This window comes from Heloderma suspectum, chromosome 3, assembly GCF_057233095.1.
Source record: "Heloderma suspectum isolate Gila_16-S chromosome 3, 16-S_ref, whole genome shotgun sequence".
Taxonomy (NCBI): Eukaryota; Metazoa; Chordata; class Lepidosauria; order Squamata; family Helodermatidae; genus Heloderma; species Heloderma suspectum.
This window is the reverse complement of record NC_139460.1, coordinates 93,321,855-93,342,612: the sequence shown is the minus strand read 5'-3', so window position 1 is coordinate 93,342,612 and position 20,758 is coordinate 93,321,855. Positions and strand designations below refer to the sequence as shown.

The 20,758-nt window shown below is 43.0% G+C and overlaps 1 protein-coding gene across 4 annotated transcripts; it reads right to left on the bottom strand.

Annotated features, from left to right (window-relative positions):
- Positions 1 to 4,869: 4,869 nt before the first annotated feature.
- On the bottom strand, positions 4,870 to 19,065 carry GATD3 (glutamine amidotransferase class 1 domain containing 3). Of its 4 annotated transcripts, none has more exons than XM_084843881.1 (7): positions 18,744 to 19,041; positions 15,172 to 15,224; positions 14,826 to 14,939; positions 14,216 to 14,335; positions 13,279 to 13,371; positions 11,668 to 11,823; positions 4,870 to 8,860 (listed from the first exon to the last, which is right to left on the bottom strand). In XM_084843881.1, exons 1-7 carry the CDS (start codon positions 18,882 to 18,884, stop codon positions 8,731 to 8,733), a joined length of 807 nt encoding a protein of 268 aa, XP_084700007.1. In that variant the 5' UTR covers positions 18,885 to 19,041; the 3' UTR covers positions 4,870 to 8,730. The 4 variants fall into 4 exon arrangements, with proteins under 4 accessions (XP_084700007.1, XP_084700005.1, XP_084700006.1 ...); XM_084843879.1 differs by having other exon boundaries at positions 4,880 to 9,919; positions 11,741 to 11,823; positions 18,744 to 19,065; XM_084843880.1 differs by lacking the exon at positions 4,870 to 8,860 and having other exon boundaries at positions 11,184 to 11,823; positions 18,744 to 19,058.
- Between the last annotated feature and the right edge of the window lie 1,693 nt (positions 19,066 to 20,758).

Sequence of the window (20,758 nt, the reverse complement as noted above, 5' to 3'; positions counted from 1 at the left end):
ACCTTGAGTTGCAGATTATTTTCTTCTTTTGGTCATGTCCATGGATTGTAGTTCGGGGTGTTTAAGGTGACTGTTTTCAGGCCAAGATCCTGTGCAACTACCAGTATTTTTACCTTCTCCAAAGGTATATGGGTCTTTGGGTCTGACTCTGTGGGTCTGCAAAGGATTTTTAGACTACAGAATTCCCTATCGCAGGATGTGGTGATGCCACCACCTTAAACAGCTTTAAATGAGAATCTGCCTCAATATTATTCAGGCTTGAAACAAATAGATGCTAGAAATGAAAGCTGTTGAATGTTACACCAGTCCTGTAGGCAGTATAAACTTTCCTATTTTATATGCCCTACTATCAATACAGAGAACAAAGGGACAGGTTGAGAGAGTTTCCTTTAATACTGTGGGCATCATAGAGCTCTTCAAATATATTTGAGCAGTGTAGCCCTTATCCATTTAATGCCACACCTGATACAAAGCCATGAAGGGCACAATCCTATGCATGTTTAGACAGAAAAAAGTCCTACAACTCCCAGCATCCCTCCAGCCAGTTTATAGACATTTGTTACCAAGCCAATGCAATGAAAGTGTAGGCTCTATCCCTGTTTCCTTAATAGGTACTATGCATTTACTATGTTGAGGATTGGGCTGATAATTTGTATTTAAGGCACCTTTTAAGTAGATTAGAAAAGGATTACGAAAAGGACCCAACCCTTTCCCTCCCTGTTTTCCAGAAGTTTCATTGCTGTTTTGGAGCAGGATGCTGAGGGACCAATGTTTAAAACATCATTGAAAATTATCACTAGAACATAGCCCGTGACCCCAGTCAAGGCGTGTTTTCTCCCATTGTACTGAATGAGACTTGCCTCTCAATGACCACAGAAATAACAGAGAAGCCCTTCAACTGACACCGCACATATCAAAGCACAATTCCTTAAATGCGATTAAGTGGGATCTCAAGGCTTTGGTCCATTGCCTTAGGATGTAACTCCTTCACAGCTTCCATTTAGAGTGCCTGTGCATTAAAATGGGGGCTGGTTTCACCCTCTTTCCCACAACAAACCCAGTAGTGTCTCCTCAGGGCAATGAGGCTTGCCTTTAAATGCCCACCTCAGAATTTACAGATATTCCCCCTCAATTACAATGGCACACTTTATAGTGCAATTCCTTAAATGCAATTAAGCGACCAAGCGGGATTATGAGGTTCTGATGAATTAACTTAGGAAGAAAGTACTTCACAGCTTTGTTATAGCCATCCTGTGGGTTACAATGGAGGCTGCATTCCATCATTGTGGGGATCTCTACACCTCAAGTTAATTGCGCATTCATGGTTGCTCACTCACTGAGTGGGTCCACTACATGATGTCGTCCAGTCATTATTCCACCATTTCCTCCCACCTATCCCATGTTTTCCTGAAACGGAAAAAAAATGGTATTTTTCCGGATATGCACAAATGGAGCACCATATCCTCCCTGTGTATTGCTCCCCTAGCATGAATGAAGTGATGAGTGTGGTTGTTGGGGGCATGGTCATGATGTCAAAGGTGGTGACGGAGGTCTGATGTGGGTTCAGCCTTTCCGTTCCTACACCATTTTGGCTCCTTGCCATTTTCAGCTTGCCTGAGCAAAGCAGAGCAGCAGAATGGCAGAGCAGCAGTGTGTGTGTGGGGGGCAGAGTGGAGGAGCAGCAGAGGGGCTGAGCGGTGGGAACCGGGCCTGGGGAGATCAGTGGGGGGGCTGGCCGTGTGTCAGTCCCCATCCACCAGTAATGGGAAAGGGGAGGGAAAGGGGCAGGAACCCAGGAGCAAGTATCGCTGAACCTGGAGTGTGTAATGCCTCTTCATGGAAACATAACGCTATGGGAACAGCCATCTACAGAAAAGGAAGCGCGTGTAAAGGGAATCAGTTGTGCTCCTACATTTAAAATGGAAGTGGAAAGCCCCATTTTAAATGCGGGATTTTAGGCTGGTGTAGAAATCCCCTGAGTGTACTACTCTCTTTCCCACAACAAATGCATTAGTGTCTCCTCAGAAGTAACTCCCATTGTGCTGAATGAGGCTTGCCTTTGAATGCCTACATCAGAACTTACAGAGATTCCCCCTCAATTGAAATGCACTCTTTTAAGCCCAGTTCCTTAAATGTGATTAAGCGCGATCTCAAGGCTTTGGTCCATTGCCTTAGGACGTAACTCATTCACCGCTTCCATTTAGAGATCTCGTGCATTAAAATGGGGGCTGGTGTCGCTCTCTTTCCCATAACAAACCCATTACTGTCTCATCAGAAGTAACTCCCATTGTCGTCAGTGAGGGTTAAAATGGGGGCTAGTTTCCCTCTTCGTGTTCTCCCCCACCCTTTCCCAGCACAAGCATGTGTGTCTACTCAGAAGTAACTCCCATTGTGCTGAATGATGCTTGCTCCTGAAATGCAGGTGCATCTGGACTTTCAGGGGAAAAGAGAAAGGTGGGGAGAGGGGGGAAGCCTCTCTTCACAGCAAAGCTGATTCCTTTTTAAAAATCCAGCACTCCTCCATTAGCTTCTCCTTCCATTGTCCTGGAATCACAGCTGAGGCAGGAACACTGATGAGGTAAACGGACCCAACCCGGACTCCACTCGGACTCTACCCCGCCATCAAGAAAATAATTTGATTCATCATGGCGATCACTCGTGACCGAGTAAGATTGTCTTCCAAAGACAGAGTCTATATAGATAACTCTTTAAAAGGATTAGACAGATTCATAGAAGATAGGTCAATCAACACATTAATCTCTAGCAGTGGGTCTGCAGGTGGCTGTGAAGGCCGATTCTGGATCCACGCAGCCTCCCACAGTGAGGACATAGGTTTCCAGGTGGAAGGCGGTCACGGTGAGGGTTTGCTTGACGTGCCTTCCACCGAGCTCGTTTCTCCCTTTTGCCCTGTACTCGTGCTTCTTCAAAGTCCATAGCGCCTTTAATATAGGCTGACCTCCAGTTGGAATGCTCATGGGTTAGAGCTTCCCAGAGAGAGAATTTGATTAGAGCTCAGTGGAACCAGACCATGCTACAGCAAAGATAAGCTGGGACTTTAAGCACTATGGAAACTGGAAAAGGAGAAGATGCCACAGCGCAACAAAGTTGCAAACAAAGTGAAGCAGGTGGAAACACACCCCTGATTTTGATACTGTTGCTGCTTTTCTGCTATTATTGGCTTCTAGTATATTTTGTATTTTGTAAAATTGATGTGTTTAAATGTTATAAACTACTTGGAATGTTTGAGTAGCAGTATAGAAAGACTAAGTAAAACAACAACCAAATCAACTAAATAAACAATCTGCCCAAAATTTAGTTACATCACATAACTAAGAGAGTGAGAGACAATTGGCCACCAGAACTTCAGGTTGCTCTGGCGCCAGTGTTGCCAGGACTTCAAAACAGCCAGTAGCGGTAGTGAAAAGGGTAGATTGGGGGCAGATTTTGGGAAACCTTGCAGCTCCTTGGAACCCCTAAATGTCAAGCTGGAAGTTATTTTAAGAGAACTTTCAGCTTAGCCTCACTTTTTTGTGCCTCTGATTTTAAATGGGAGAGTTAAACACACGCTCAACCATCTCCCTTTGAAATAAGTGGGTCTTTGTGCTCACCTTTGGATTGTACTGTACATAAAAGTCATGGTAGATCAGACCAAGGTCCACCTAGTCCAGCATTCTGTTAACACATAGCACCCTCCTGCTTGTGTTCCCCAGTGACTGGTGTACATAGGCATACTACCTCTGATAGTGGAGGTAGTATGATAGTCTTATCCTTCATGAATTTGTCTAAACCCCTTTTAAAGCCATCCAAATTGATGGCCATCTCTACCTCTTGTGATCACCATGCATAATTTTGTACACCTCTATCATGTGGGAATTACTTTATTGGTCACTAATGACGACTTGAGTACTATTTGATGGGTGTCCATGATACCATGCACTGCAATACACACAGCACTCCAAACTGCAATTCTCAAGTTACATTTGGGAGTGGGAGGCATAGAGAGAACTGTTCCATTTTTCCCCATGACAAAATAGTGCAATTTCAGTATTATAGAAGTGCAATTTCCTTTCCATAGATCGGGGGAAAGATGTCAGGATTCCCCACAACCAGTAAACAGCCAGATATTTGTTACACAATAAAACAGTCATCTGGAAAGTGTGGTGGGGCAAGAGCTGTTTCTTCTTTTGCCATAGAAATGTAACATTCAATACTACTACCTCCTTAAAAAAGAAACCAACTCACTATAAATTGGCACTATCAGTATCAAAGAATGTGTTTATGAGTTGGCAGGCATTCTTGGCTGGCAGTGCATGGAAGCCCAGAATTTCCCTAATTAGCAGGCAAAGAGAGGATATTACATATAATTATGAAAACTGTGAAGGGCATACACAGAAGCTAAAAATACAACTCTTTGACTGCACTTCTGTGAACCTGAGATAACTGTTCAATAGTTTCTCTTCATCTTGTTAGGAAAGTCCCACCATGTTTCCCTACCCCTGTGACTCTGGCCTAAGAAGATATGAAACTATATTGTGGTACTAATAGTTGGAACTGATCCTCTTTTTAAATCCAAAAACAAAACAGAGCATTTGGAGGAAAATTGTAGTACGATAATTATAAGTTTAAATTTGTAGCCCTGCTAGTCTGAAGCAGCATTTTCCAGCTAGCCATGTTGGCTAGGGAATGTTGGGAGTTGTGGGACATCTTTTCTGTCTAAACATGTGCCCCAACAAATCTATTATTGCATAAGCTTTTGTGGACTACAGTCTTCTTCAGTTGACACGTGAAGTGTTAACATAAGTTAGCAGGTGCAGAAAGGACAGACCGAAAGAGAGATGGATACTCACACGCACACACACGTTTGTAGAAGAAAAAAACTGTGGTTGAAGAAATGTAATTATAAAGTTTTACACTGGCAATTTCTGTTAAAGCTTAAATGCATGTAAAATCCTTATAATGACCATTCACAAAGCAGTATTAATAACACAGACATCCTAGCATTGGTAAGCTACAGGTGTTAATTAGTATTAATTATCAACAACGTTTTGTGAGTTGTCATTGTTGCAGTTTTATATACATATAACATGAGAGTGGAGTGGAGGGATTAAAAAGAGACTTGGCAACTCCTCTAAAGCTGGAACTGGAGGGAAATGTCAGCTAATGAGCATTTGGCATACTCTGCTGTGCTTCATTGGTAGTTCTATTCACATGTGTAGGAATGAGTTGCACTGAGATTAAATAATTTATAACAACTGTCCATGATTGCAGATTTTTTGTTAGAATACAGGTGTGAAAATGGCAGAAACGGATATAGTTCAGCCAACCTGCTTCTCATATTAAGGGCCAGGCTTGCAGTAGTTTCCTCGGTAGAGGTGTTACGTGCTGAAAGGAGGCAGCTCCTGACAACAGTCGAGCTGCTGTATTCTGCACTAGGTGCAGCTTCTGGACCAACCTTAAGGGCAGCCCCAGATAAAGTGCACTGCAGCAATCCAGTCTTGAGGTTACTAACACCTGTACTGCTGTGGCAAAGCTGTACATTTTTTAAATGTCAAAGTTATTCAGAGGCCAACATTCTTCCCTCCTGTTTAAATAAAGACGCTATATTGTTTGAAATAAATTGGTTGATTTCAATGCATAAGGAAAGGATTGCAACCACAAGAACCATGCAACCATCCCCTCTCAGGGGAAGACAAGGGAATTTGGGGAGAAAGAGGAACTGCTATCAAACATAAACCACACTACAGAAACGGAACCTAATTTCTCTTTGTGAAAAGGGATGAACCATCACGTGCATTTCAGGACAGGAAATTTGTGAAAAAATTTATGTCACAAGATTTTGGGAATAACTTAATAGCTCATGCAGCCAACAAAAGTGTTCTGAAACTTCAACTTACCGTATGAAGTTTGGGGAGCATTTATTATAAATATATAAAGGGAATGTAATTATTATTATTGTCCCAGCACAATTTAGAGCACCAGAAAGGTTTTGTATGTATAGACATTTTAGGGCACTATAAATGTATCACTAGATTGGCCGATTATTCCTTGCAGGGATGGAGAGCAGAAATTTTCTAATATTTTTGCTAGCAATCACAGGAAAGGTTATTTACAAAACCACAACAACTATTTCCAATGCATCAATGCAATGCAGTAGAACCCATTTTAGGATACAAATATTTTGAGTAAGCCATACTAAATATGCCACTTGGTGTGAAATGTATAGGTATGAATGGTGTTAGGCCTGCAGGATGTTGCCTGGGACTTGTGTAAGTTTTTTTTTGTAATCCCACACAGCACAGGTGCATCTTGTTTGTTGTTGTTTATTTTGTGTAACTCTTGTCAGTATCAGTGAGTCATGTGAAGACAACTATGTTCATGATCTTGAGACTTGTGGACCATAGGAAGGAACCTGCCTTAAATTAGGTCAGACTGTTTGTCCATCTAGCCCAGTGTTGTCTGTTATGACTGGCAGCAGATCCCTAGGGCCTTGGGCAGACAGCTCTTCCCCATTACCTGCTACCTGCCCCTTTTAACTGGAAGCGTCAGGGTTTGAAACTGGGACCTTCTGCATGGAAAGCATGTTCTCTACCACTAAGTTATAATCCCTCCCTTGCCCCTGAAAAATATCATTTTCCACAATAAGTCATTTAAATGCATGTCTAAGTAATGCTGATTAAGAAACCAGTCATAACTAGATCATGATACACTTGCTCCCCGCTTTGCAGTTTAGGTCAATAGTATAGTAAGCAAAACTAGTCACTAAGAATTCTCTGGGAAGCATACAGGGGAGACTGGTTCTATAAAATGGTTTAAAGCTTGAGCGCAAATAACATCTTCTGCTTTGGTAATAGTGTTCCACAGATTTATGGAATCCCAGTTTCTGTCCTTATGGATTTAGTACTTTTAAGTACAGACAGGGGGGCATGATGTGTACATTTTACCTACCTATTAATTTATATCCTCTTTAAAGCATGGAAATCCCCAGAAATTCCCGTAAGTCACTTTGCCAGACGTTCTCAAAACAATGCACATTGTAGCCTATTGTAGAACCACCTCTGTGAAGGGTTTTTCCAGCTCATATTAAAATATCTTCTGCCTGGGAATAAGGCCAAGTTATTGCATAAGCAGCTGAAGTAGCTGGTGAGCAGTCAAGTAGTAATGTGTATTACTTCACTTACTTCAATCTGTGGTAAGCCAGCCCTGCTATGTTCAGGGGGCTTCCTGCTCATTCTGCTGAGTATGGCCGAGGGATTCTATCCCGAAATCCTGCTCTGATGACACCACTGGAAGTAGCAAAGAGCTTATTCACAAATAAATAAATAAGATTTGCAGTGTCTTGACAGCTTTGACTGAGGATGCTTCTTGATAGCTATTTTCTAGGCTGTGTTCCTAAGGGAAGTAGGGGAGTTTAAATCACAGTGGAGATGGAGTCACTAAGGGCAACTCCATGCAGCAAACCTATTTTGCTGCATGTATACCATTGTTATCCACAACAAACCTGTAAAGTGCAGACATTGTACATATATAATTGCCTACCCTATCCACATGACTGAGAACTGTCAGTAGGCAAGGATCCCTAGATGCATGCAGCTTGAGCCTCGAGTACTATTTTAGTGGGAAGGTGGGATATAGATTTAATAAATACATGGTGCCCATACTTTACATGCTTGCTAGAGGAAAAACCAGTGTACACACATGAAACACGTTTATACGCCAATGTATGGAACTGCTTTGGTAAGTGGATATTATTGCAGGAAAGTGAGCTCCTTGTTAAAAAAGAGACTGTTTCCTGTGAGCAATATTTTCTAAGCAATATTTCAACAGATAGGGTAAGAAATATTACTCACTTTCCCTAATGCAGTCCACTGTGTAGGAAGGGTTTGGAACTCTTATTACATGCTCCAGCAGCATTCAGGTGGATACTTTCAGATGATAGTCATTTATTTGCAAAACTATTCCATTCAATTACAATTCTCAAGAATTCTGCCAAGCGATTGCACAAGATAATATAAACACACTTGCCCAGTCAGGAATTCATTATTTGATTCTTGTTGCATGGATTCTGATGAGAGCTGCAATCCTTATCAAGGAGTTTTGAAAGATGTTGTATTTTATGCCATATATAAGCAACCAAATACTCATAGTATCAAATTACTGGAATTATTTTTATCTTTATTTAGGTTGGAGATGAAGCCCAAAAATGTTATAGTGCCTGCCTAGAGATTTAGCACCCAGAAATGAAACTCTAATTTTGCTATTCTTGATTCATATATTCCATTCACAGGTGACTACACCATCCAGGCAATATTAGCATCAAGTTCTATAATGTTCACTAGCTTGTGTGCCTCATTATGATTTCACAGTAATACCGTAACTATTGGGACCATGTAAACTGCATAGAACAGGCTCTGCAAAGGCAGGATAAGGGCTCAAGAAAATTCTTAGAGGTCATAATATTCATTTTAATTGCTTAATTGAGCCACTAGCAAGTTAGAATTTTTTATGCAGCAAACATCTCCAGAATAAACAATTTCTCAGCTGTACTATATGAAATTTCAAAGAGTGCTATTGAAATAAGGAAGGAATCATGATTCAACAGACTCGAGCTGTTCCAGTGTTAGAAATTTAAACAAGTCATTCGAATGCAATCTTAAGTCCCTTGCCAAGTCAGTATTATCAGGACTGCAATCTTCCTAAAAGCTATTGTTACTACTCTGAAGGACATACACTTTATTTTCCTGTCAGTTTCAATACATTTTTTACCATAGCCCCAATACCATCAAAGATGTGATGCAGTTCGGTTTCGCACATAAAGGCTGGGGTAGTTACCACCTTGTGGTTTGTATCCACATGGGCTTCATAGAGAGCAGTTAAGGAAAATACAGTGACTAAACCAAGCTATAGAACACATGCCTTTGAAGAAACCAACCAATTAAAGCCCAAGATATAATCTGTCAACCTTTGTGTCACTGAGCTGGTTCGCATGACACAATATGCCAGGGTGGGTTGTTTCCATGAACAAGCCACCCTGAGAACCTATAGCTTGTTGCTGGGTTGACCAGGGTGGCTTGTTGTGATGTCTGAACCAGGCAGGACTTCATTGTGGGTTGTTGGGAATGGCTAGAGAGCGCCTGGTGAGAGCAGTGAAAACCCCCTGCCACTCCTCGCAATCTCGATAGTGCCAACACTATCCCTTGTCACTGCCCTTTGCCTGGTGCTTCTAAAAATCTAGAAGAAAGGACAACGGAGAGTGTTCCGAGCGTGTTTTTAACCTTTCATTTTTTTTTTTCAGTATTACACAAGAACACACATTCAAAAGTCTGCTGCTACAAAATTTGCATAATTTCTTCCTCTGCTTTACTGCTCTGCCTTGAAATTTGCCTATATTTACCGATCCCCTACTCCCTCCTCTGCCTAGAAATTTGCATATCTTTATCAACTCCTGTTACTGTTCTGTAACTCATACGTATATCTGACAGCTAAAGGTGACCAGTGGAAGGAAATGACAAACATGAAGGGGGTGCGGAACTGAAAGCAGCTGACAGCTGCAGGAGAACCTTTTTGAGCAGGTATAATTATTTCTGCAGTACGTGAAACAGCCTTATACCAAGCTAAATAGCTGACGGGGGGTCTTGCACTCCTGAGCAACACCCCCTAATTTTTTTTTTAAGGAGTTTGCAGATGCATTACCATGTTTGTAAGCGCTCAGAAAATTATTCTTTTTGTGATCTGATGTGAGAGGGTGAAGGGAGTTTTCCTCGTGAGCCGGCAACTCCAGCAGACCAATTCCAGAAAAGTTGCTGACATAGGGAATGACGAATGGAAGAGTTCTGCCACAAAGGTGCCTGGGAATCATCCCGGGATCCGGTGGGAGGACCGAGGTGGAATCAACCCATGGCAAGCCACTGTGCCTGATCATCTGTTGAGTAACATGGGTTATCCAGTGAAAAACAACCCACCGTGGCTTGTCTTCAGGGTTGCTTAGCATGACGTGTAAGCTTACCTACTAAATCACCAATATGCACTTATCAATAGGCTGGCAGCTACCCCACAAACCAAAGTTGGATTCCCACACACCATTTGGGAATCTCTAGGGCTGTACTAATATGATCATTCATTCATTCATTGTTGCAGGGAATCTAACCATAAGGTGGCACTTCTGGTACTTTTCTATGGTTACTAATTTTATTCTTCATGTCTTGAAAGGAAGATTCAAACATGCAAAATGTGTTAACTGAAAAATAATGTTGCATTTATCATAGCTGAATTTCATTTTCTCTACTTCAAGGGAGACTATAACAACTAGAAAATAATGATATAGAAATAGCTTGTGACTCAACATTTTCCTATTATAATTCGTTGTATAAACTTCAAATGAAGTTCAGAACAATGAGATGTTCTACTTATTTTATCACTACTGCAGGGTCAGCAAGGGAACAAGACTAACGACAATAAATAGGTGGGGAACTCTTCCAAAATTCAGTTTCAGACTATATGCTTTTAAGAAACAAAAATAGTTGCCTCATTCAAACATTATGTGGATGACCCTAGGTGAGTCTCAAGCATGGCCATGAGTTTGGAAACTTTCATTTCTGTTTTAACTAACCACAGTTGAGTGGTTAGAACCCAGACAGAACTGTGATTAGTCTTAACTATGGTTTACTGAAACAAACCAACTTCAAACCGTGGTTCCTGAAGCTACCTTGTTTCAGTAAATAAGTTAAGGTTTGTCTGGATTCAAACATAATGCTAAAATGCAGTTACTTAAAAAGAGAAGCAGAAGCTTCCGACCTCCTCGTGGCCATGCTAGAGAAGGAGGGTGGAGGGGGAGCGTGTGACATAATACTAAACTGTGATCAATTTAAAATGGAAATGAAAGCTTCCAATCTCCTCCATGTACCACACTGGAAGAGGAGGGGGAGGGCAAGCCCCAGGTTAAACCATAGTTTAGCATTATGTCCAAATGAGGCCATTTACAGCACTGAAAACTTTTCTGACTTTCAAAATTTACATTAGGAAATTAATTACATTTTTCTCAAAAGACTAATATTGTGATTGAAGAATATCTTACAAAGTCTGCTTTGGGATATATCCACTGAACTAATTACTACCATCATACTTTTATTTTCCTCCTGCCTTCCAATCCTTTTTCTTGTGTCTCGTGTTTTTTATATTTTAAGCCTGATGGCAGAGATCATCTAATTATTTTTGTAAGCTGCTCTGGGAACCTTTTTTTGACTAAATAGCGAAGCAAAAACTGCTTTAAATAACTTCTCCAGCCAAAGTGTTAGCCTTGGAGAAAAACTAAACTAATTAAAAAGTTACCATACTTCTGAAGTGTACCAACAACAACTTGTTGTCCTGGTTTTTGGAAATTTGGAAAGGTTTCAACAATATAATTCATACCATTAATTGGTATATATCAGCTGATGCATTTGGGTCCCAGACATGTGATGTTGAAAGATCTTCAGTTCTATATAAAGATGTAGAGCTGTGTGATGTCTTATATATACTGACCTCCTGAACCCATATGCATTTAAGTAGAAGCTGTTGATTTCAATACAACTTGCTTCCAAACATGTGTACTGGATGGGAGTTCCTAGGGAAGGGTGTGGGGAGGGAAAGACATTTTTCAATTCTGTCTTAATCCAGCAAAAAAAGGATATTGTGACTTCTCTGATGTGGTGTTTTCCTCCCAGTGCTTTAATGGCCCCAGCAGTTCCAGCATAAGGCCACTTACCACCTTGTTCTTCTTCATGTCCTACAGTGACTTCAGTACCAGGAAGAACCTTTGCAGCCAAGACTGGTGAAATGCAGCACAGACTAAAAGAAAGCAGACCCATAATCTCCAGTGAGTTTCCGTCATAAGAGGATTTACTGCCTTATGCAAAGTCAGACTATAATAAAAATTCAGCACACACTACCCCCCCCCGCCCCCGAATAAGAGACTAAAATCAGTGAAATCCTCACAAATCACAAAGCAACAATGGCAGCGTCAAACTAACAGAATGATGAAGGGAAGGGAAGAAAACTATCTTCAGACTTGAAGTATGCAGCTGTTAGTCTTATAGCAAGCTATTTATTATTTTTATTTTATTAGACTATTTCTATACCACTTAATATATTAAAATCTAAGACTATACGTTGCTTATGAGCTATATCCAATCACCCCACTGGCTATGTCTCAGCAACATTGTAAGAGAACTCACAAACATTTTAAGGGCCAAACTAGACATTACACAGGAGGTGCATGTAGCAGTCTCTTGATTTTTAAAAAAATGAAAACCCGCTCTTGGTATAGTATAGGGAAAGGGCTGCATAACCTTTTTGCCTCTGAAAATGACTACCCCGCCCCCCCAGCTGCTTTCCCACCCACAGGTCAGAACTCAGCTGAGAAGAACAACGTTTACTGGAAAAACAGCCAGAGGATAAAGTGTTTAGCAGTTCCTTCCCATGCTATTTTTTCCATCCTTAAAAGCAGCTGCCCCCACCTGCTTTTCATTAAAGGCCAGAGGACCATTTCTTGCAATTACCAAATAATGCTTTGTTTGGCATTTCAGGGAAAAATAAATTTGGCAGCTGGAAATGTTCATACAGGCCTTAAACTGCAGGAAAATTGTACTGTTAGCAGGAAGGGGGGAACTGAAGCAGAAGTATAAGGCAGACTGGGAGGTTGAAAGTTGAGAAACTGACTCTGAAGAAAGCCCAGAGGCAGAAGGAAGAAGTAGGGAGTGAGGTGAGAATAGGGACCTCAGGCAACGTGGGTGGAGGAAACAGTGGCTGACGGAAATGAGGAGCTAATAATGGAATGTAGAAAATTCACACAGGACTGGAGGAGAAAAGGCTAGAAGCCAGGAGGCAGTGAAAGGGCTGGAGGGCACATCTTTTGAGCTATTGCCCTCATGTCCTGTTTGTGGTCTTCCCAGAGGCATGTGGTTGGCCACTGTGGGAAACAGGATGCCAGATTAGATGGAGCAGTGGTCTGAATCAGCAGGGCTGCCCTGCCCTGCCCAACTTGTGATCTAGCCAGCCAAAGCAGCCCATTAACCATCTATGGTGATGTGCCAGGTGCTTGACAACCCCATTTCTGCAGTCCCCGGTTGATAGCAAAAACATCCATAGCTGGTGGGCTCAATTTGACTTGCAGAATTCCAAGTTGTCTAGGTATGAACTAAATCTTTGGCTGAAGGCAGGTCTGTAGCATTTCATATAATATGAATATTGTTTACCTCACAGAAGGCTCTTTTGAAATGCTCCTCTCTTATAAAGCTTACATACCCAATGGGTTTCCCAGATTTGTAGAAATCCTGTAGCACACGTTCAACTTCTCTGTTCACTTTACAGTCTTTCCCATCCACAGCAAAGGTAGACCTGCCACAACAAGAGAAATAAATTCTATGGCATAGAATATATTACTTGTAATCTTTGTATGCCATAAAATATATTACTAAGAGGTTCACAAACACTTAATTAAAAAAAAGAGTACAGTAAAAATAACCTTTAAGGTAACTGCTCCCCAAAAAGGCCCTTCCCTGTCTCTGGGAAATACTGAACAGATGTGAAGCAAGAGCAAGCACTAAAAATGAACCACAAGGCAAACATTATTTAAACTATAAGTACTTTTTCTGTAATAAAAAAGACTGATTCTGGCACCGATACTGCAAAGCCATCTTTAAAAAATCCTCCCAAACAGCACAGCAATTCAACAAGAGATTTACATCCTTGTTTTATTTATTTTCCTGCTCTTATCAGTGATCCACAGAACCAACCTTAAAAGTCCTGTTTAAAATGTTTGGATTCCCCTAAGGGCGAACAGGCACACAAATCAGTGAAAGCCAGACAATTTTCCATGCTGCTGAAGGTTGCCTACAAAAAAAACTAAGGATGCAATCCTGCATGCACTTGGGCATATACAAATCCCACTGATTTCACTGAAATTGACAGACAACTTACTGGGTTTGATATTGCATTCTAAAGGTTCTTTCTTCCAGCATGCCCACAATACATCCCCAGAGATACACCAAGGCATAAAAAGGGAAAGCAACTTTTAATTCTATTTTTTCATAGTTAGGGTAGGGTCTGATTTGGCTGGAGTTGGGGGGCTTCAACACATATACAGCAATGATAATATTTATCCTTCTAAAACATGACGTCCTTATAAACAGAGCTGTAATAAAGAAGTATATTGTAGTAGCTTATACAATTAAATACTCACAGGTTTTTAGCAGCTCCAAACCCTCCAGGAAATATCACAGCATCATGATCCTTTGCAGTAAGTTTAGCCAAGTCTGCAATTTTGCCACGAGCAATCCTTGCTGATTCTGCCAAGACATTTCTGGAGGAAAAAAGGTACAAAGAGAAGAGCAATGGCAGTGTGGACACACAAATACAGAGCACTGTTTTCAAAGGACCCAATAGAACAGTGCACCTAATTGCTTCAAGAAATGAAAAATACACTTATGTTGAACAAGAATTTGAATGCAAAAGCTTTAAAAGAATCATCACATTTAAAATTTTCTATACATACTTCTCATACAGACTGATGATGAATGCAAAGTTACGGAACTTATTTGTAAAGTCTTTAATATGGTAAAATAGTATCCAAATGACTTGAGAGGGACATCCAGAATAATCAGAACTGTGATCAGAACAACAGGAATACTACATATAAGGTTTGCATATAAATCTGGATGGAAGAGCCAATCTGGAAAACAGGGATTTAGAATAGCCCTATTTCAGATAGCCCAGCTTCCCACAGAGAACTTCCAATATACACTGTGTACAAAAAGGTACTATCATGTAGAATATTGCAAATTAGCTCTTACCTTGATTCACCTTCAGCTGGCTGCCCTTTGCTGTGGTCAATAACATGCATCTGAGAAATATTTGGGGCATACATCTGAACACTGGCTCCTCCACGACTCAAATGGACCAATATGCTATGAAATACATTGAAAGATAGGAGAGGAAGGAGCAAAATAAGGAGCACATTAAAGTGAATTTTACTGTCTAACCAAATCTTGACAAAAAAAATACTGGGGAGGGAGAATGACCCTCCAAAATACTCAACTGAGAAGTCATCTAACACTGAAATGTTGTCTGGGTAATCTGAGTGTTTATTGATCAACTGATCATTATTTTGGGACCCTATAATTATAGAAATATGCTTACGCTGACGCTTCATGGATTTCAGTCCCATCATAAACACCACATCCAGAAAGGACCTGCAAAAAGAAAATCAGCACTGTGATTCGTAGGTATCTGGTTGACCACCATGGGAACAAAATGCTGGACTAGATAGGCCTTTAGTCTGATCCAGCATGGTTTTTCTTATGTCCAAGACCACATGTTGTGAGGGAACAAATACATCTGGAGATAAAAAATAATGACAGCCACAGGATTATCAGACAAAACTGCTATCAACACAGCTAACACAATTAACATAGCTGAAACCATCAGTATGAAATGGGGCAACCTATTCATAGTAATCTACATTTCCAACTTGGCTGTGATCTTGAGTACACTTACTTTAAATTAACTGATATTAAAGCTGTAATCCTACGCACACTTACTTGGAAGTAAGCCCCACAGACATTTGAGCAGTGCTAAAAATTTAGCTTAATTTCTAACTATAGGCAGGGATTGAATTTCTTCTTCCCAGAAAACAGCCATCCCTTCTTATCAACCAGCCTTCTCATATTTCTGATTTTCATGTAATCCTAATTATGTTTTAGCTCTAGTTTTGCATATGGATTGTAGAAATGTTCCTTAATTTCTACTGAGGGTAGGCTGTGCTTTGCCCACACTCTTAAAGCCGAGCTTGCCTAGGGCAATAAGCATCAAGACTTACAACTTGAGTAAAAAATGTATTTGGAAGTAAAACTCCAAAACGTATACACTTATCTGGGAGTAAGCTCCATTAAAAACAACAGGATTTGGTTCTGAGCAGACGTGTGTAGGATTGCACCAGAAGTAGGCAACTGCTAGCCCTCCAGATGTTGTTGGATTGCAACTCCCATCATCCCTCACCATTAGCTATGCTGGCAAGGGCTGATGGGAGTTGTAGTCCAACAACATCTGGAAGGCCACAAGTTGCCCGCCCTGATGTAAGGAATTGAAGATGAGAGAGCCAGTGTGGTACAGCGGTTGGACTGGAGAGACCTAGGTTCTAGACCCCATTCTGCCATGAAACTCACTGGGTGACTTTGGGCCAGTCATGGACTCTCAGCCTAACTTACCTCACAGGGTTGTTGTGGGTATAAAGGGGAGAGGAGGAGGAGAATTATATGTGCCACCTTTGGAGGAAAGGTAGGATACAAAAGTAACAAATAAATAAATGTGTCAGTAGAGAATAGTACACTCTGTTCTTCAATTCTGTTCATTATTTCCAGAGGGTTGGTCCTGTTGTCCAGTGCAGAAAAAAGAGTCTTGCAGGACCATAAAGACTAACTCATTTATTATAGTATAAGCTTCCATAGATTAGAGTCCACTAGAGAAGAGACGGCTAAGAGGAGACCTGAAAGCAGTCTTCAAATATCTGAAAGGCCGTCATGCAGAAGAAGGAACAGAGTTGTTCTCTGTTGCTCCAGAAGACAGGACTAGAACCACTGGGCAGAAATTGCAGGGAAGCAGATTTCAGCTATACATTATGAGAAATGCCCCACCCATGAGAGATGTATGGCAGTGGACTAGACTGTCTCAGAAAGTGGTGGATTCTCATTCGCTGGAAGTATTTAAGCAGAGGCTAAAGAGCCACCTCTCAGACTGACTGTGTAAATTCTCAGGAAAAAATAGAAAAATTTAGTATTCCCCTGAACCTCTCTTTTTCAAAGACAGCCACTAACTAGGGTACAAAGCTTTGCTAATACTCAAGTGCAATATTTTAAGACCTCTCAAACTCCTCATGTGTGTCAAATACTTAATCCTGGACCTATACTGAAACTTTAATGCAAGTCTGAACTGTTGCTTCCCCTCCCGCTTTTCTTGTGACTCTAGCAAATTGGTTTCATGACGTTTTATCTGTTTATATGAAGCTCAAATATTTTGGCCACCTAATGCGAAGAGAAAACTCACTGGAAAAGATCCTGATGCTGGGAAAGATTGAAGGCAAAAGGAGAAGGGGACGGCAGAAGATGAGATGGCTAGATAGCATCACGGATGCAATGAATATGAACCTGAGCACACTCCGGGAGAGGGCGCAGGACAGGAAGGCCTGGTGTGCTATGGTCCATGGGGTCACGAAGAGTCGGACTCGACTTAACGACTGAACAACAACAACGTTTTAGCGTCAGCTACTTTAAGAGGAAGAGCATGTAGTGGAAAGGCAGGCTATACAGTTTAAGTGGAAATAAAATAAATAACTACCTAGAATTACCACTAAGACCAAACCCTAAATACACTTAGTAAGCGCCACTAAACATAGCCACATTTACTTCTGGAAGCTTATGCAGCAATAAATTTGCTAGTCTTCCAAGATGCCATAAGACCCTTTGTTGTTTTGCCTGCAACAGAGTAATACAGGAATAATAATGTAATAATGGAAATTATTTCTGAATAATTATTCAGAAATAAATAAACAAACAAACAAACAATGCATAGGATTGTGTTTTAAACCAGTTGTGGCACTGCGGCTCACCTGTCTCCTGCCCATGGCATTTCCACGCAGATTGTCAAGGCTATCAGCCTTTTCTCTCCAAGTGACCCCCAAGGCAGCCGTCTAGAGCAGCGGTTCCCAGCCTTTATGAAACCAGGGACCAGTCTCGTGGAAGACAATTTTTCCACAGACAAGGGGGGGATGGGACCAGGCCACAGTAGGGGTGTGGGAACCCCCCTTACCTTGGGTCCATAGGGGGGGAGGCGATCCGCGCCCCCCCCCGGAATCCTCGTCAGCGAGTCCGCAAAGCTGCCGGCTGGCTCTGGCCGCTGGCGGACTTCCGGCTGCTGGGACACAAATGGCATCCACATAGCGGACGCCATTCGCGTCCCTGTTCTTTGCAGTAATAGGCTACGTAAAGATTTACATAGCCTATTACTTGAAGAACAGGGTCTGAAGAACAGGGACAAATAAAGATTTACATAGCCTTTTACTTGAAGAACAGGGATGCAAATAGCGTCCGCTATGTGGATGCCACTTACGTCCCAGCGGCCGGAGTCGGCCAGCAGCTCCATGGACTCGCTACGGATCGGAGCCAGCCAGGACCGGCGAGGATTCCGGGGGGGGGGGGGAGGGACGGATCGCCTCCCCCCCCCCCCCGGACCCAAGGTAAGAAGAGTTCCCACACCCCTGCTGCGGCCCGGGTTCCTAACAGGCCACGGACCGGTACTGGTCCACGGCCCGGGGGTTGGCGACCCCTGGTCTAGAGCATAAAAAACATACTCATACGAATACCTCACGAAGCCATGACATCCTTTTATCTGGCGACGTTCCTGCGCTTTCAGTAGCAGCAGGGCAGGCAGAAATTCGGCGCACGCGCGCGGTTTTGCCCAGCAGCACTGCATCCGGGGAAGCGGGCGTGGGGCTCTCAATCTGTTGAATTTCTGCCTGCGCCGCCGCTGTGAGAGGCACAGGAGCCCCCTGGCGGGGAGGGGAGGTGGCGACAGTCGTCAAAGGACGGCCGGTTGGCCGGGTGGGGCTTCCGGGGCCCCAACGAGGGAGGCGCCCATTCCCCCCTCGCGCCGGGCTTCCGGGCAGCGGCGAGGCCGCCGCAGGGTCTGCCTGGTGCCCGTGGCAGCCGCGGACTCACCACCGCGACGTCGGCCCCGCGAAGGCGCCGCGCCGCGCCGCGAAACGCAGCCGCGGCCTGGCCTGCCGGGGCTCCCCTCCACAGCAGCCGCGCCGAGGACAAGAGGGGCGGCCTGCAGCTCGCGGGCCGGGCCGTCCACATCGCTGCCCCAGGTCCGCGGGGCTCGAGGGGAAAGAGCCGGAGCGGGAGGACGGCGTGGCGGGGGAGGCGCCGGGGCGTAGAGCGCTTGCGCGGCGTCTCCGTGGGCCGCGCCGGCCGCAGCGCAGCAGCCCCAGCTAGAGGCGGGGAGGCTCCTCCGTCCGCCGCTCTGGTGACGCCGAAGGGCGGCTGCGGGGGCCGAACGCTCCTCCCGGGCCTCGCTCCTGGACGGGCATGTGCTCGCTGGACGGGCTGTCAGCGCTGCGCGGGACGCCGCAACTCTGCGCTGCCTGCTTCATTTTATTTATTATTAGATTTATTAATCGCCCATCTGGCTGGTCACCCGGCCACTCTGGGCGATGTACAACATACAATAAAACAGTTTAAGACAATAAAATTCTACCATAAAAACATTTCCTAAAATACCCTAACCCACCCCACATGCCTGCCTGAACAACCACGTTTTTAATGCACGGCGGAAGCTCATTAAAGCTACGGCGGCAGCACCCGTAGAAGAGCCTCTCAAGCTGATCTTGGCAATCGGGCACGTCATGATATATTTTGGTTTGCATACCCATTGTTAGTCCCACTTAGAGTAGACCCGCTGAAATGAACGGGACTTGTTAGACTAACATTGTATGCAACCCATTGGATACGCCCCTTTGTCAGCTCTCCACTCTTTCCTAAATTTATATGTCACCCAAATGGCAGATACCCTCCGGATGGTTTACAATCATAATAAACCAAAGAAAGCAATAAATACAACAGTGAAAAAGATTAAAAAGACAATCCAGTTTTAAAAGATTAAAAAGACAATCCAGTAAGCTAGATCCTGTCCCCGCCCCCATGGCTAGAACACCATGAGCAAACTTGGCCATTTACCAGTAATTCCCGGTGTATATTGGGAAATAACTTCACTTCTTTTAGCCTGTGGTATTGAAGTATTGCTACTGATAACACAAATAGATGGAATTTCTTCATGGTTTCAAGTCAAGCTACAATATTAACACAAGAACACCAAAGCATTTGTGGTGATCATCAATTTTTTTTTTTTAATGTACTGAGGCACACTGTTACATACATACTACATTCTTCACAAAAGTGATTAGACATAATGGGCTCCAAAGACCCTATAAGGCTATGAACATGCCTTCCTCTGTCATATTTCCATTTTGATATCTGCATACACTTCATGTTGATGAATACTTTGTATAAGATGTGCTTGATTAGTTGCTAAAGTTTTGATCCATAGATACTTTGGGCACACAACGAGCCTTGCTTTGTTTGTAAGACATTCACATCCAGATTGAAATTCACTTATTTAGGGCACAGTCCTATGGGTTGTGTCCGGGGTACTCGTAAGCCCTTGAATTTGGAGACTTAAGAGCATCCTATGCCAAGAGGGAGGTGCCTTGTGCCTCCCATGCTGCATTTTACCTAGACAGGCAATCCTGCCTGTGTAGTGGAGGTTTTGGGGAGGGAAAGAGGCTGGGGTGGCAATAGGAAAAGGCATAAGCCAGCCACCCCAGCCTCCTCCCCATCCCTCCCCCAGGAACGCCTCCTTTCCCCTATCTCCGCGCTTTGTTTACGGAGCATGGAGAGGCAGCCAGTGTGGTTCTCTCTGTGCCAGCTACGAGGGGGAGGGGAGTGCGGTTTCCTGGCTCTGAGCCCTGTTTTTGAGCACGGAGCCAGGAAATTGAAAAATCTTATGTTCCCCAGACACTGTCTAGGGGACACAGGATTGCTCCCTTAGTTGATCTTATATCCCAGTGAAGATCAAGAGGGAACATTTTACCATTTATGGTGGACTTGTAAAAAAGCTAAAACATTTTGGAAACGAATACAGTCTTTAGCTCAAAGAATATTAAAGACTACTA